Source organism: Notolepis coatsorum (assembly GCF_963971535.1).
Source record: "Notolepis coatsorum genome assembly, chromosome: 4".
Lineage (NCBI taxonomy): Eukaryota > Metazoa > Chordata > Actinopteri > Aulopiformes > Paralepididae > Notolepis > Notolepis coatsorum.
This window is the reverse complement of record NC_140168.1, coordinates 5,961,766-5,979,399: the sequence shown is the minus strand read 5'-3', so window position 1 is coordinate 5,979,399 and position 17,634 is coordinate 5,961,766. Positions and strand designations below refer to the sequence as shown.

At 46.3% G+C, this 17,634-nt stretch overlaps 2 protein-coding genes across 2 annotated transcripts; both read left to right on the top strand.

Annotated features, from left to right (window-relative positions):
• Window positions 1-10,754: 10,754 nt before the first annotated feature.
• Window positions 10,755-11,107, top strand: LOC311227625 (large ribosomal subunit protein eL24; the record flags this gene model as incomplete). The annotated part of the gene is made up of 1 exon (XM_084313348.1): window positions 10,755-11,107. The coding sequence occupies exon 1, from the start codon at window positions 10,781-10,783 to the stop codon at window positions 11,105-11,107; it is 327 nt and encodes a 108-aa protein (XP_084169474.1). The 5' UTR covers window positions 10,755-10,780.
• Window positions 11,108-12,094: 987 nt separating this feature from the next.
• Window positions 12,095-12,449, top strand: LOC311227624 (large ribosomal subunit protein eL24; the record flags this gene model as incomplete). Its single annotated transcript, XM_084313347.1, has 1 exon — window positions 12,095-12,449. Exon 1 carries the CDS (start codon window positions 12,123-12,125, stop codon window positions 12,447-12,449), a length of 327 nt encoding a protein of 108 aa, XP_084169473.1. The 5' UTR covers window positions 12,095-12,122.
• Window positions 12,450-17,634: the final 5,185 nt, after the last annotated feature.

Here is a 17,634-nt window from a genome sequence, read left to right as displayed (position 1 = left end):
ATTTGCACCTTGCCTTAAAGTTTTTGTACCTCCTTGGCTGCATTTTTACTCATTGTACTTAGGTTGTATATTGTATTGTATATTGTATAGTGTTATTCCCTTTTTACTAACTTTTTGACTGTATGAAGCACATTCTCAGGGGCTCATACAGAACCAAGCATTTCACTGTAAAGTACATGTACCTTATACGTGACAAATAAAAACAAACTTGAAATTTGAACACTGCCCACTAAAGCCGTGAATCATACCCCAGCATGCCGTTCTGTGTGAAAGGTACGAACACGGAATGGGGGGGGGTCAGAGTTGATGTGGCGTTATGCCGTCTTCAGGTATAGAGAAATAGCTTTTCTCGACAACCTTGAAAACTATGAGGAGGTCCAGCATTGCAGCTTGGCCAACTAACACCAACACGGTGTTTACTTTTAACTTTTGGGTGGTAGCTAATAAGGAAAATTAATAATGAATTAAAAAACGAAATGGGGACCCTGATGTAAACAAGACGAAAGTCTCTCTGGTCTGCATCCCCTTAACAATTGTGTGTATTGAGCCGTACTGTGTATTGTACCCATTCTGCAATCTGTTAATAAAATATTCAATCAATCAATCAATCAATCAATCAATCAATCAATCAACCAATCAATCAATCAATCAATCAATCAATCAATCAATCAATCAATCAATCAATCAACAGACAGCTTAGTGCTCGAAAGCTCAATACACACAATTGTTAACCTGTTCCACTGTCCACATGATGTGAAAATCCGCATAAAATATATACCTAGGTAAATGGAATATTGCTCCACTTCTACAAGGGCTATTTGCAAATTCTTGGTATCTAGGTACATCTATGGACCTCAGGGAATGTATTCACAGTGTCAGAAATATTGTGTCTATTACTAGGCTTGCTTAAATTGTGATGAAACAAAGGAGAATATGAATAATGATTTTTCTTCGCATCTTTTTATTATTATTATTTTTTTCTGTTTCTGATTTCTCTCCTCTGATTTTCTCCCCGTCCCAATTAGTCGTTGTGCCAATTCCCCCCCCCTCCCCTACCTGGCTGCTGTATGCATGTTCTCCTATGAGTCGGTACAAGGCGCCCCCCCCCCCTACCTGGTGCTGTATGCATGTTCTCTCGCTATGAGTCGGTACAAGGCCCCCCCCCCCCCTCCCTACCTGGCTGCTGTATGCATGTTCTCCTATGAGTCGGTACAAGGCCCCCCCCCCCCTCCCCTACCTGGCTGCTGTATGCATGTTCTCCTATGAGTCGGTACAAGGCCCCCCCCCTCCCCTACCTGGCGCTGTATGCATGTTCTCCTATGAGTCGGTACAAGGCGTCCCCCCCCCCTACCTGGTGCTGTTATGCATGTTCTCCTATGAGGCGGTACAAGGCCCCCCCCTCCCCTACCTGGCTGCTGTATGCATGTTCTCCTATGAGTCGGTACAAGGCCCCCCCCCCCCTCCCCTACCTGGCGCTGTATGCATGTTCTCCTATGAGTCGGTACAAGGCGTCCCCCCCCCCTTACTTACTCTCATGCATGTTCTCCTATGAGTCGGTACAAGGCACCCCCCCCCCTACCTGGCGCTGTATGCATGTTCTCCTATGAGTCGGTACAAGGCCCCCCCTCCCCTACCTGGCTTCTGTACGCATGTTCTCCTATGAGTCGGTACACAGGCCCACCCCCTCCCCTAAGGGGGCGCTGTATGCATGTTCTCCTACGAGTCGGTACAAGGGTCGTCCCAAGTCGATCACCACGCTTCCTCCGAGACGTGCGCCGACAGCCAGTGACGTCTTTTCACTTGGCAGCGAGGGCTCTCATTGGTGAAGTGTAACGCTATCTCCACCAAGTCCTGCCCGCTTAGCAAGCGCCGAGACCTGTCCACAACGCCAGATTCCCACCCTCCAGCTTATTCCCACCCCCTAATACAGCCAATAGACCTATCTCAAACCCTGCCCTCTTTTCTTGATCCTCCAATCCACAACTGTCGCTTGCCTCGGTTGTTTTTCCGAGGCAAGCGACCTCAAGAAAAGAGGGCAGGGTTTGAGATATGTCCATTGTATTAGTGTGAGCGACCAGCCAAGCTGGTGATCAACGCTGGGAGCTGGATTTGAACAGGTGAACCCAGTGTCTCCCAGCGTTGGTGACGAACGCAATCTCCGCTACGCCACCTGACCGCCTTCTTTGCATATTTGACAGTGAATAACACCATGATAATAATGACCAAACTTAAAAAACTGCCACTGATGTTGTTCAGTATACCCTCTTGAGATCATGTGTAAAAAAAGATCTAAGGAAATTAATAAAGGGAAGATGATAAAACCGAAGGTTCTGTAGATACAGTACTGAATTCTCCCATCCGGACCAATGCAATTTGAAATATTATTATAGAATATAGAATAGATGCGTATAAATTACCTTATTATAGCCAATTCGCACATTTATATATATATACATATATTATCTTTCAAATGATCAATTTGGATTTAGTATCACCAGGCGTGCATAAGAACAGATAATGATATCTACTGTAATTTACTGTACTTTTTTATTTTCACCACAGTGCAACCATTTTGAAGCTAATTTCAGATCTAATTGTTGCTACATGCTAACAATAGGGAGGAGAAACTAACTGTGTTTCAATATTTGTCAAAAACGTTACCTTTTGTGGCTTATTATCCCGAATAATAACAGTTATTGATATTATTCATTCAGAACGCTGAACTTTGAACCCCCATAGTATCTGTCAGGAAGTATAGTTGGGCAAAATTCCAACGCTGATCCACAGCTATGCATCCCCTCGACAAAATGTCCGCAAAAAAACTACAATTCCCAAATTTTCCAAAATGGTCGCCGTCTTGGAATAGACTTCAGCAAATCGAAAACTTAAAACGATATAATGACACTTTTAACCTATTGCTAAACTAACGTATTGATGATAATATACATTCTACATGCTTTTGTGACATGTTAGTGATGTTAAACGTTTGATTTTAAAATCGCAAATTCTTTGCATCACTCTGAAAAATATGGATCTATGATCATAATGTCATTTTGGGGTCGGTACCGACCCTGAGGGGTGGAACAGGTTTGGGGATGCAGACCAGAGAAAGACTTTCGTCTTGTTTACATCAGGGTCCCCCATTTTCAATTCATCATGACATTTATGACATACACGACATACAGATATCATGACATTTATGACACAAATCGATCTCTAAACAATGTTTATGTCTCCACAATGGTATGATTCTGGCCTGGTAGGTTAAGCCACCGTTCGACGCAGTTTCTATATCTATCCCACGTGTCTGTGTCAAATCTTGTACACGTTCTTTCTGAACGGACGTGAGATGCATATAACATTGTTTAGAAACCTTTTTGCGAACTTTAGACGGTATTTTCTGTCCATTTTAGTCCGTAACGTTAGAGTGTGGATGCAATTTCTTTGTTGACACCGGATCAACCAATAGCAGCTCTCGTTGTTGCGATGACCTCGCAACAAGGAGAGCTGCTATTGGTCGAGCGCCAGATACGTGACCGAACTCACACCAATTGCGTCAAATAAAACTCTGTGGTGACAAAATATCCGTTCGTGAGGAAAGATCTAGTCCCGACTTTAAAATTATGATTGAGCTAAATGTGCTATTTTGTCAATGGAGAACTTTTTGTTCCTAAATCTACACCAATATATCTTTCACCCAGAGTGAAAATTGTGTAATTCGCCGAGGTGGGAACGAGAATAGTTTTCTAGCCACTTCTCAGCCTTCACCATACGGCCTATGTGCAGGCCGCGCTGTGAGATCCGCGCAAGGCCAGAGGATGTACATACTGTGAGTAAATTAACTATACTTTTGGTCACACAATATCTTGAATGAATGCGTTTATTTATTTCGAATATAAATTGAAAATAAATAATAATAAAAAACAAGTAATAAACAGATTAAAAAACAAACAAGCAGGAGTAGGATGAAGTGTAAACGTATGTATTCCTACCCCCTTCACAGTCTATTATCTTATGCAACTCATATTCACTCCACAAACTGAAATATACATACATTGTTGAATGAACAGCCTGTTTCTTGAAGTTAGATTCTCCTCTAGCTTCATGGCATGTGATTTAAAAAATAACGTGTTTGTGTGTTCCAGATATCCTACCTTATTGATAATCAAATCAAAATCCAATTTATTTGTAAGGCCCGACAACACACGTTAATGTCCCCATGGGCCAGGTAGCGGTATACTTTTGCTGCTATACACTACAGTCTATGTGATGTGGGTATGATGGTAATTAAGGAATGGTGAATATGTTTAATGTAAATATGTGTATACTGGATATGAACAGCAGTATTATAGGCCTACAGCAGTATTGTACAGCCAGCAATATTATACTTTATTATAAATTACTATTCTATGCAAGTAGGCTATGTCTAAGCTATTTTACAATATTATACATGAACTATGTGCAATTATGCATAAGACGACTACATAAGACACTACATATGTGGGTATGTCAGGTGGTCTTGTGGTCAAAGTTATGTCTGTGGAATCATATAAGAACGTTCAATTTGACCAATTAGGCCCTTTATTTCTCTAGATGCATATCACAATTCAAAATGGGAAATCTTTGCCGGAGCTGCATAGATGCACCACGTGCTGCCAGCATTTCCACTGCCCTTTCTGCAATACATCTGTATTCAAGCCGACAAAGTTGAGCAAATTGAAGTGCCTATCTCTCTCTCTCTCTCTCTCTCTCTCTCCTGCAGGGGAAGGAGTCCAGGGATATCCTCTTTCATTGGTCTATGTTGACCACTCTCCTGATCCTTAGGCCACACCCCCTTATGCCACGCCCCCTTGTTGTATTTTTTGAACCCTTTGGCGTAGAGACTTGCGGGTTGTGCCATTGTACTCAGTAGGGATATCCTCTTTCATTGGTCTATGTATGTTGACCGATCCTTAGGCCACACCCCCTTTTTGTATCTTTTGAACCGTTTGTCGTAGAGAACAACCCCAGTATCTGCATTGCAAGTGGAAATAAATGAAGCACCTTTGGAGTTCAGAAGGAATCAAATAGCGTTAACATATTGGGTAAACCTAAAGGGCCATAAGGAGAATCACCCCACTCAAAAGGTATTACTAGCATGTCAAGAAAAAGAAAAGAAAGAGTTCAAGAGTTTTGGGTGGACAATAGGGAATGCAAGTAGTGAGATAGGGATAGGGGAGATGGTGATAAGCCCGACGGTACCATTGTCTGCTGTTCCACCATGGCTGTTTGAGGAGGTGGAGGTGGATTTACATCTATTGGAAAGAAGGAGGGAGAGAGGTGAGGAAGTGTTAGATAAATATGAAGTCAATAGTTATATAGAAAGGAAGTATGGAGAGCAGCTTAAAGTGTACACAGACGCCTCAAGGACAACCAGTAACAAGGTGGGGGTTGCATTTATAAGCCCAGAAATAAATATCATGGTAAAGGAGAGGGTGAGTAATAAATTGTCTGTATACACGGGTGAGTTGATGGCTATTTTGTTAGCTATCAATTGGGTGGAAACAATCAAGCCAAACAAGGTGTTAATAGCGTCAGATTCAAGTAGTGCATTAATGAGTATAAAGCACACCCAGTCAGAAACAAGACAGGATATTATTTTGGAAATAGCACAGGCGATTTTTAGGGTGAGGAGAATAGGATCAGATGTGAGATTAATTTGGGTGCCAGCACATATAGGGGTGGAGGGGAACGAACTGGCGGATAAGTTCGCAAAGGAAGCAGCTAATAAAATAGAAATAAATCTGGATGTGAGTTACAGCAAGGCAGAAGTTAAGAGCATAATTACCTTTTTTTTTTTTTTTTTTTTGAGAGCTGCAGCACCTAAACAAATAACAAGAGTTTGGAAAAAACTTGAACCCCGAAAGTAAACAAATGGTTAGAAACTGTAGAGGACATATATAGTATGGAAAAGGTAACCTACAAAATCAATAAGAATGAAAATATGCTGGGAAAAAGATGGGGTCTCTTTAAACTATGGAGGGGTACTAGATGACAGACAGATAAGTCTCTGAGGAAGATTTTAAGTAACATGAAACAGTGATGTCTTGATCTACTGCTCAATTGTTGGGGAACACCCCTTAGGTCTACAGTTACACCTACAATGAAAATTCAAGCCTTTTTACTTATTATTATTATTATTATTATTATTATTATTATTATTATTATTATTATTATTATTATTATTATTATTATTATTATTATTATTATTATTATTATTATTATTATTATTATTATTATTATTATTATTATTATTATTATTATTATTATTATTATTATTATTATTATTATTATTATTATTATTATTATTATTATTATTATTATTATTATTATTATTATTATTATTATTATTATTATTATTATTATTATTATTTATTATTATTATTATTATTATTTTATTTGTATTTTTAGTTTTTTTGCTTGGTTTTTTTTTCTATTCATTTTTTATTTATTTGCTATTATTGTTGTTGTTATTTTTCTTGTATTTGTATGTGGGGACGAGTAGGGATGGATATTAGATGTATACCAGTCCAGGATCTATACTGGTGCTCACCCCTTTGTTTGTGTTTTTGTCTCTTGTTTTTATGTGGACAACTGCCTCCACAGCATGGAGACCGCGGAAGAAGCCTACAAGCTGGTGCATGATATAAGAAGAAGAAGCCTACAAGCTGGTGCATGATATAAGAAGAAGAAGCCTACAAGCTGGTGCATGATATAAGAAGAAGAAGCCTACAAGCTGGTGCATGATATAAGCACCTTCCTGGCCACCGCTGGCTTTGATGTCCGCCAGTGGGCCACCAACGACCCTGAGGTCGTCCGAGACCTCCCAGACGAAGCGAAGGCTGACGGCAGCGAGACCTGGCTCTCTCAGTCAAGTGAGGATGCCCAGGAAATGACTCTGGGTCTCCTCTGGCGTTTTAAGTCTGACACCCTGTGTTACCGGCAAAAGAAGATCGAAACTCGCCATTACGTAACCAGGAGGTCGATCTACAGTACTCTGGCGAGTCAATATGACCCGTTGGGTTACATCAACCCCTACGCGACTCGTGCCAAGGCTCTGGTCAGCGAGCTGTGGACTGAGGCGAAGGGATGACCCCCTACCAGAGACACTCGGGGCGAAGTGGAAGAAGTGGGAAGAAGAGCTCCCCACCCTCCAACAGATCGAGTTCCCCAGGAGCTACTTTCCCTCGACCGTCAGTCTGACCGGCAGCCAGCTCTCCCTTCATGTATTCTGTGACGTGTCTGAGAAGGCATATGGTGCAGTAGCGTACCTGCGCGCGGTAGAGCCCGACGACACAGTCCACGATTCCTTCATTCTTGCACGCTCAAGAGTTGCACCCAAGAAGCAGCAATCCATTCCCCGGCTGGAGCTCTGCGCGGCTCCAAGTGGAGCCCAGTTGGGAAAGATGCTGAAGGAAGAGCTGCGCCTGCCCCTTTACGCTGTGTCGATGTGGTCCGACTCCACAACAGTCATCCAGTGGATCCAGTCGACTTCGTGCAGATATAAAGTCTTCGTGGGAACAAGGGTGACAGAGATCCAAGAGCTTGTGGGGACCAGCTGCTGGCGATATGTTTTGACAGATGTCAACCCGGCGGACGTGATCACCAGAGGTGCGACCCTCGAGGAATTGGCACGTCCCAACCTCTGGCCTTCTCCTCCGAACTTGGAGAACGCAGAGGTGGAGGTGGAACTTAAGAAGTCCATCTTCTGCGGCCTCACCGGACTCCAAGACCCTTCAACCACCGACGGTCCCAAGGTTGAGGATTGCCAGACCCTAGAAGAGCTCCAAGTATGTACCTTCCACCACCGAAACCCCGATCCCGGAGACCCGACCCCCCTCAGCGCCGACGACTACGCCGCAGCTGAGATCATGTTGCTGCAGAGGGTGCAGCGGGAGGTCTTCCAGATCGAGATGGCGTGCTTGGGATGGAAGATGGAGCTACCAAGAGACAGCAAGCTGAGTCTACTGGCCCCCGAACTGGACGAGAGAGACCTCATACGCGTCGGAGGCCGCCTACGACGGGCTCAGGGCCTCACAGAGGACAGCAAACACCCCATCCTACTCCCCTCGAAGCATCCAGTGACTAACTTGGTGATTCGTCACTATGACACCAACTTGTATCACCCTGGAGCGGAGCGGCTCTTCTGGGAGCTCAGAAGAAGGTTCTGGATACTTCGCGGCCGGGAGGCTGTGAGGCGATACCAACGGTCATGCACAGCCTGCCAGAAGCTCAGAGCCCAACCCATCATGCCACGAATGGCTGACCTCCCATCCTGCCGCCTCCGTCTCCAAGAAGCGCCCTTCCACAACACGGGCATGGACTGCTTCGGGCCCTTCACCATCAAGGCAGAGATCGGGAGAGCAACTGCTAAGAGATGGGGAATCATCTTCAAGTGCCTCACCACGAGAGCTGTCCATCTCGAGGTGCTGGCTGAAATGACAACAGACAGCTTCCTCCAGTCATTCCGTCGATTTACTGGAAGGAGAGGGCGACCCCATACCCTCTGGTCTGATCACGGGACGAACTTCAAGGGAGGAGAAGCTGAACTCATCAAGAGTTACCACCAGATGAGTGAGGAGTTGAGGGACGAGCTGGCCTCCCAACAGGTCACCTTCTCCTACAACCCTCCAAATGCACTCTACTTCGGTGGAACGTGGGAGAGAGAGGTCAAGTCGGTAAAGGCTGCTCTAGGCGCCGCGCTCAGAGGACAGGTTCCCAAGGCAGAGGTATTCAACACCGTGCTGGTGGAGATTGAAGCCATTCTGAATTCCAAGCCACTGGGGTACGTCAGTAGCGACGCGGCCAATCTCGACCCCATAACACCCAAAAGCCTTCTGATGGGGCGGCGAGACGCGGCCCTTCCCTTTGCGGTCTACGCCTCCACCGAGATCATCGGCAGAAGACAATGGAGGTAAAGTCAGGCTTTAGCCGACCAATTCTGGAAGAGGTTCACCACCGAGTATCTCCCATCACTGCAAGGCCGCCCGCCGCAAGTGGATCACTGAAAGAGGCAACCTAGAACCAGGAACCCCAGTCATGATCGTGGATCAGGCGCTCCCCCGAGCCCGCTGGCTCACCGGAGGGGTGAAGCGTGTGGTAAAAGGGCAAGGCGGAAGAGTCCACTCGGCTGTCGTGGATGTCGGAGGAAGAACTTACCACAGACCAGTGGCTCGACTGATCCGACTACCCCCGTACTCTGACTCTGACCAGCCTGAGTGACTACTAGACATTCAGCAGACCTCAGTTACTGATTAGCGCCGCAAATCAGGTGCGGCTGTGCTGAAGGGTCTGCAGTTATGTAGAAATAGACCTAAGATTTCCCCCTCTAAGTTCATTAGACCTGTTTGATATGTGGGAGCTCAGTTATTATTTTCCACATACTGTTTACACCGTCTGCCTACTGTTGGCATCTCATGTTGTGTGAAAGTGCTGCCATCTACTGGGCCGAGGTGGATGTGTTTAGTTATCGTGCGTCACTTCCTGTACTTGTCCAGACTTGTATAGAGAAAGAGAAATGCATCCAACGTGAAGGTCACGGACATTTTGACCAGGGATGTAAAGTTGCTTACCACGCGGACATTATTCCACCAGAGAGTGTGAGTTTGAGTAGTTAGCTAATTAGATGTTTAGTAAACGTCAGTGATTAGCGGACTACAGCTAACTATCGTATTTCCAGTTATCGTTAGCAGTTAGCAGAAGCTAGCTAGTTCGGAGCTAATATCTAACGTAGCCCGTTGCACATGCGTTGCTAGCTGCTCTGTACTGGACATATCGGACGATATATAGCACAGACCGGAGGACATTTAGCTAGGGTCTGTGCCGAAGGGACTCTGTACAGAGGCACACAACCAGTCATTTGCTATCTCAGCAGCCGCTAACACTAGCCTGTTGTACAGAGGCGGACAGCGTGCCTTCAGTCTGGCTGTCTGCATGCTCACTACTGAGCGGAGGGAGACACTCGGATACCCAACAGCGGGGCCTCTGGTCTGCAGGAGCAGACTGGTAGCGCCAATCGGACCGGGCAGCATCTTCCCGCCTTCATCACCACACAGCCGTTGACTACTCCTCGCCACAGAACCCCTCCGGGTTCTCACCACCAGGATTACTAACTCTCTCTCCACCTCTCTCGTCCGGCAGAGGGAATTGTTCCTCTGCTGCAACGGTAACCGCGGCAATGTTGGCCAGAACAATTTGGGCGCCCATCTAAATTTAGATATAGTATTTTAATTAGGAATTGTATAAAGTACTAAGAATATTTGTATGTATGTTTTTTCCCCTTGTTTATATAAAATGGCATTATGATTCAACAGTTTCCTCGCTCTTTCTAGTCTAGGTGACTCCATTTAATTTAGTTTACTCAGTTGTGTAATTTGGTATCAATTAGTTTGGCAGTTAAGGCATCCGACCAACCCCCTAAGGTGAAATTTATATACAGTCCTTTAAGCTCCAGCACACTTACCATAGATATTATTTATATTATTCAAATGGACTCAAACATGTTCCGTTGTGATGTCATAATAGAACATTCTAGAACATTTGTGATGTCACAGTATGATGTCATAATCAAACATTCTAGAACATTTGTGATGGCACAGTATGGTCATAATAGAACATGCTAGAACATTTGTGATGTCACAGTATGATGTCATAATCAAACATTCTAGAACATTTGTGTTCTATATATATTCAACAATTCTCTCATTGGCTTTCCGGTTCGGTGCTCTCTCTCGCAGCCATCATGAAGGTCGAGTTGTGCAGTTTCAGCGGCTATAAGATCTACCCCGGCCATGGCCGCCGCTACGCCAGGATAGACGGGAAGGTGTTCCAGTTCTTGAATGCCAAGTGTGAGTCTGCGTTCCTCGCCAAGAGGAACCCTAGGCAGATCAACTGGACTGTTCTGTACAGGCGCAAACACAAGAAGGGCCAGTCAGAAGAGGTGACAAAGAAGCGCACGCGTCGTGCAGTGAAGTTCCAGAGGGCCATCACTGGGGCCTCCCTGGCTGAGATCATGGCCAAGAGGAACCAGAAGCCAGAGGTCCGCAAGGCCCAGCAAAAGAGGAAGTGATCCATATAGTGGTCAGGCTTGAGGGGGAGAGGGGTGACTCGGATACCCAACAGCGGGGCCTCTGGTCTGCAGGAGCAAGCCAGAGGTCCGCAAGGCCCAGCAAAAGAGGAAGTGATCCATATAGTGGTCAGGCTTGAGGGGGAGAGGGGTGACTCGGATACCCAACAGCGGGGCCTCTGGTCTGCAGGAGCAGACTGGTAGCGCCAATCGGACCGGGCAGCATCTTCCCGCCTTCATCACCACACAGCCGTTGACTACTCCTCGCCACAGAACCCCTCCGGGTTCTCACCACCAGGATTACTAACTCTCTCCACCTCTCTCGTCCGGCAGAGGGAATTGTTCCTCTGCTGCAACGGTAACCGCGGCAATGTTGGCCAGAACAATTTGGGCGCCCATCTAAATTTAGATATAGTATTTTAATTAGGAATTGTATAAAGTACTAAGAATATTTGTATGTATGTTTTTTCCCCTTGTTTATATAAAATGGCATTATGATTCAACAGTTTCCTCGCTCTTTCTAGTCTAGGTGACTCCATTTAATTTAGTTTACTCAGTTGTGTAATTTGGTATCAATTAGTTTGGCAGTTAAGGCATCCGACCAACCCCCTAAGGTGAAATTTATATACAGTCCTTTAAGCTCCAGCACACTTACCATAGATATTATTTATATTATTCAAATGGACTCAAACATGTTCCGTTGTGATGTCATAATAGAACATTCTAGTATGATGTCATAATCAAACATTCTAGAACATTTGTGATGGCACAGTATGGTCATAATAGAACATGCTAGAACATTTGTGATGTCACAGTATGATGTCATAATCAAACATTCGAGAACATTTGTGTTCTATATATATTCAACAATTCTTGTATGAGGCCCCGGGTTCAATCCCCGGCATCTCCACTCCTTTGACTACTCTGCCGGAAATTCTACTCTGCCGGAAATTCAAATAAGAAGAAGAAGAAAAGATGTCATTGGCTTTCCGGTTCGGTGCTCTCTCTCGCAGCCATCATGAAGGTCGAGTTGTGCAGTTTCAGCGGCTATAAGATCTACCCCGGCCATGGCCGCCGCTACGCCAGGATAGACGGGAAGGTGTTCCAGTTCTTGAATGCCAAGTGTGAGTCTGCGTTCCTCGCCAAGAGGAACCCTAGGCAGATCAACTGGACTGTTCTGTACAGGCGCAAACACAAGAAGGGCCAGTCAGAAGAGGTGACAAAGAAGCGCACGCGTCGTGCAGTGAAGTTCCAGAGGGCCATCACTGGGGCCTCCCTGGCTGAGATCATGGCCAAGAGGAACCAGAAGCCAGAGGTCCGCAAGGCCCAGCAAAAGAGGAAGTGATCCATATAGTGGTCAGGCTTGAGGGGGAGAGGGGTGAGGGGAAGGTAGGTAGGCTCGAGTGGCCCAAACTCATTGCCGCGCGACTAGGAGAGGTAAAGTACGTGAACGTTTTGTGGGATGGGAATCTGGCCGTAGGGTGTGGTAGTGAGGGGCAGGTGGAGGTGGCTAGGACGATGCGGGGCATTGGGGGGGTGGGTATAAGTAAGGTGGCGAGAGTAGGGGAGAAGAGGGGGGGGGGATGTAAGGGGGTGATAGCTGGGGTACCGGTCGAGGTTACAGTAGAGCAGCTGGTGGAAGAGCTAATGGAGGACGGGCGTAATGGCATAGTTAAGAGTGCAGAAAGGAAGAAGAGGGGAGCGGAGAGGGCAGTGACGGGGACGGTAGTGATTACGTTTGAGGGTGGGGTTGTTCCTAGGGAGGTGTTTGTGGGGCATAGGATGTATAGGGTTAGGGAATTTGTTCATGATCCTCTTAGGTGCTATAGGTGCCAGGAGCTTGGCCATATAGCTACCACGTGTAGGAAGGGGCTGAGGTGCGCTAGGTGTGGCGGGGAACATGAATATGGGGAGTGTGGAGAGGGAGTGAAGCCGAAGTGCTGTAGTTGTGGTGGGGAGCATAGTGTAGCGTTTAGGGGGTGTGAGGTGATGAAGAAGGAGGTCGCGGATCGGAGAGAGAGAAGGGAGGGTAAGTTGACGTATGCTGGGGCGGTTAGCAGGGCAGGACAGGGTAGCCAAGAAAGGGTGCAGGGGGTTGAAGGAGGGCATTTGGCAGTGAGGGTAGAGCAGGTGGAAAGAGAGAGGGGAAGGGAGGAGAAATTAGGTATTGTGGCCTTCGTGGCAGGGGTAGTTACTGGTATGGCAGAGGCTAAGGGTAAAACAGAGATGGTGAAGATGATTGTTAGGATAGCGGTTCAACATCTGGGATTGGAAGGTCTGAACTGGGAGCAGGTGGTTAGGGAATTGGCTGAGGGGGCTGCGAGGGACAAGGCTGCGAGGGACAAAGCAGCCCAGGATAAGATAGCAGGGGGCAAGGTGGGTCCCGCGGAGGGGGGCTCAGACAGGAAGTAGCAGCAGTAGCTGCACTCCAATGGTCAATGTAGTTGATGACGGGGTCCAGTAGAAGAAGAAAAAGAAGGTTAAGAAGGAGAAGAAGGAGAAGAAGAAGAGCCCATAAAAAGAATTGCCGAGGGCAGTAATACGCCACGATGCGTCTACTCTGCCGGAAATTCAAATAAGAAGAAGAAGAAGATCTCATTGTGCATCTTGAGACAGTACTGAACAGATAGACTAAACAGAACTCGTTGCATTTGGTTTTTGGAACAGAGCTGGATACATCAACTGTTAACAGAATGGCTTCAGACAAGATTGAAAAAAGGCCTCGCCTATCGTTTAGCCATGCAAAGGTGAGCTAAGTTATTATTTTATTATTAGTGTGGGTTCTCCCACTCTATTGTAATCTATACTATTTATTTATTCTTTATTATTCCGCTGATTTTTGCCCGCTAACTCCTCCCAGAGCTTTCGCACCACATACACATGTAATGTATCAAAATGACGGGCTTGGTCCAACTCGAGTTTCTATTACTTTTTGGAAAGTTTCACCGCACCGTTTGGCTACAAATCGACTTTAAATGGGACATTTTGGTCCATAAGGAATGAAGAACATTCTAGAACATTTCTGATGTCACAGTATGATGTCATAATAGAACATCCTAGAACATTTGTGATGTCACAGTATGATGTCATAATCAAACATTCTAGAACATTTGTGATGTCACAGTATGGTCATAATAGAACATTCTAGAACATTTGTGATGTCACAGTATGATGTCATAATCAAACATTCTAGAACATTTGTGATGTCACAGTATGGTCATAATAGAACATTTTAGAACATTTGTGATGTCACAGTATGATGTCAAATCAAACATTCTAGAACATTTGTGTTCTATATATATTCAACAATGTTCATGTGGGAGGATGGATTGGGAGAGATGCGCCGAGTGGCGGCGTCTGCGTCCGTCGGAACTGTGCAGCGAAGACATGCGTGGGAGCAGTAAACGGTGGTGGGATGCGGAAGAAGTGGCTGTGAGAGATCAGGAACAGCGAAGGCCTTGCGATTGGTGGCCCCGGCCTGTGAACGGCTACCCAGGGTATTGGGAGGATCGTGATGGAAGTAAATGGTGTGAGAAGGGCGAGGAAGATAGCGAAAGGGAACAGGCAGATATGGAGCTAACGACCGATAACGGAGAGGGAAGTGAGAAGGAGGCCTCGGAGATGGTGGAAGACAAAGGGAAGGAGTCGGATGGTGTAAAGAAGAAGAAGAAGGAAGAGGAAGAACGGGAGAGGGAGGAGGAGGGGTGGGATACGGTGAGGAAGAAGAGGAAGAAGCGGACGGAGAGGAACGACAGCGATGGGGATAGTGAGAGTAGGGGGGAGGAGAGGGGGGGAGAAGGGGGGAAGAGGAAGAAAGGGGGGGACGATAGCTCAAGTGGTCCGGGAGACGAGGGTGCAGGAAAAGATGTGGCAAAAGCGGAAGTGATCCATATAGTGGTCAGGCTTGAGGGGGAGAGGGATGAGAGGAAAGTAGGTAGGCTCGAGTGGCCCAAACTCATTGCCGAGCAATTAGGAGAGGTAAAGTACGTGAACGTTTTGTGGGATGGGAATCTGGCCGTAGGGTGTGGTAGTGAGGGGCAGGTGGAGGTGGCTAGGGAGATGCAGAGCATTGGGGGGGTGGGTATAAGTAAGGTGGCGAGAGTAGGGGAGAAGAGGGGGGGGGGATGTAAGGGGGTGATAGTTGGGGTACCGGTCGAGGTTACAGTAGAGCAGCTGGTGGAAGAGCTAAAGGAGGACAGGCGTAATGGCATAGTTAAGAGTGCAGCAAGGATGAAGAGGGGAGCGGAGAGGGCAGTGACGGGGACGGTAGTGATTACGTTTGAGGGTGGGGTTGTTCCTAGCGAGGTATTAGTAGGGCGTAGGATGTATAGGGTTAGGGAATTTGTTCATAATCCTCTTAGGTGCTATAGGTGCCAGGGGTTTGGCCATATAGCTACCACGTGTATGAAGGGGATGAGGTGCGCTAGGTGTGGCGGGGAACATGAATATGGGAAATGTGGAGAGGGAGTGAAGCCGAGGTGCTGTAGTTGTGGTGGGGAGCACAGTGTAGCGTTTCGGGGGTGCGAGGTGATGATGAAGCAGGTCGCGGATCGGAGAGAGAGAAGGGAGGGTAAGTTGACGTATGCTGGGGCGGTTAGCAGGGCAGGACAGGGGAGCCAAGAAAGGGTGCAGGGGGTTGACGGAGGGCATTTGGCAGTGAGGGTAGAGCAGGTGGAAAGAGACAGGGGAAGGGAGGAGAAATTAGGTATTGTGGCCTTCGTGGCAGGGGTAGTTACTGGTATGGCAGAGGTTACGGGTAGAACAGAGATGGTGAAGATGATTGTTAGGATAGCGGTTCAACATCTGGGATTGGAAGGTCTGGACTGGAGGGAGGTGTGTGAAGAGTTGGCTGAGGGGGCTGCGAGGGACAGGGCTGCGAGGGACAAAGCGGCCCAGGATAAGATAGCAGGGGGCAAGGAGGGTCCCGCGGAGGGGGGCTCAGACAGGAAGTAGCAGCAGTAGAGGCACTCCAATGGACAATGTAGTTGATGACGGGGTCCAGTAGAAGAAGAAAAAGAAGGTGAAGAAGGATAAGAAGGAGAAGAAGAAGAGCCCATAAAAAGAATTGCGGAGGGCAGTAATACGCCTCGATGCGTCTACTCTGCCGGAAATTCAAATAAGAAGAAGAAGAAGAAGAAGATCTCATTGTGCATCTTGAGACAGTACTGAACAGATAGACTAAACAACACATCAGAACTCGTTGCATTTGGTTTTTGGAACAGAGCTGGATACATCAACTGTTAACAGAATGGCTTCAGACAAGATTGAAAAAAGGCCTCGCCTATCGTTTAGCCATGCAAAGGTGAGCTAAGTTATTATTTTATTATTAGTGTGGGTTCTCCCACTCTATTGTAATCTATACTATTTATTTATTCTTTATTATTCCGCAGATTTTTGCCCGCTAACTCCTCCCAGAGCTTTCGCACCACATACACGTGTAATGTATCAAAATTACCGGCTTGGTCCAACTCGAGTTTCTATTACTTTTTGGAAAGTTTCACCGCACCGTTTGGCTACAAATCGACTTTAAATGGGACATTTTGGTCCATAAAGGAATGAAGAACATTCTTGTGATGTCACAGTATGGTCATAATAGAACATTCTAGAACATTTGTGATGTCACAGTATGATGTCATAATCAAACATTCTAGAACATTTGTGTTCTATATATATTCAACAATTCTCTGGTTATGTATGGATCTCCCTTAGAGAGAGTGAAGGTGTTTACATTTTTGGGAGTTTGGTTCGATGAAAGACTGAATTGGGCTGTTCATATAGAGAAAACCCTGGCAAAGTGTGAAAGAATAGTGAATGTGCTGAGAAGTTTGGCTGGGAGTGGGTGGGGAGCGGATAGAGAGACCACGTGCATGATATATCAGGCGATGATCAGGTCAGTAATTGATTATGGCTGTTATGTGTACGGCTCTGCGGCCAAGTCTAATTTACGAAAGCTGGATGTGCTTCAGTGCAAGGCTCTGAGAATCTGCTGTGGAGCTTTTAAGACCACCCCAGTTTCAGCACTATTGGTGGAAATGGGGGAGTTGCCCTTAAACCTGAGGAGAGTAAAGTTAGGGCTACAGTACTGGGCAAAATTGGGTGGGACAAGTCTGTCCTTCCCAGCTAGGTGTTTACTTTCAGGAGATGGGGATAAGTATAAGCCTTTTTCGTCCAGTATTGATCAGTGGGCCAGGAATTTGAGGTTGCATCAGGGGGGGGGGTTGCGGAGCACACTCGTTGGCTGTCAGTGCCATTTTGGCTAGTTCCTGATCGAGTTATTGAATTTAGGTTCTTGATGGAGATTGACAAGGACGTGATTGTGGGAAAAATAGAGAGGTTCCTTTTGGCCTCAGGGTCTCTGGAGGTTTTCACTGATGGCTCTGTGGATCCTGAAAGTGGGAGGGCAGGCTTTGGGTGGTGTGTGCCTCGGTTAGGGATCGGTAAGGGACAGAGAATCTCTGATGGCAGCTCTGTATTTGTGACAGAGTTGCTTGCCATTCTCTGGGCATTGTGGTGGGTGGAGGAAGTGGGAC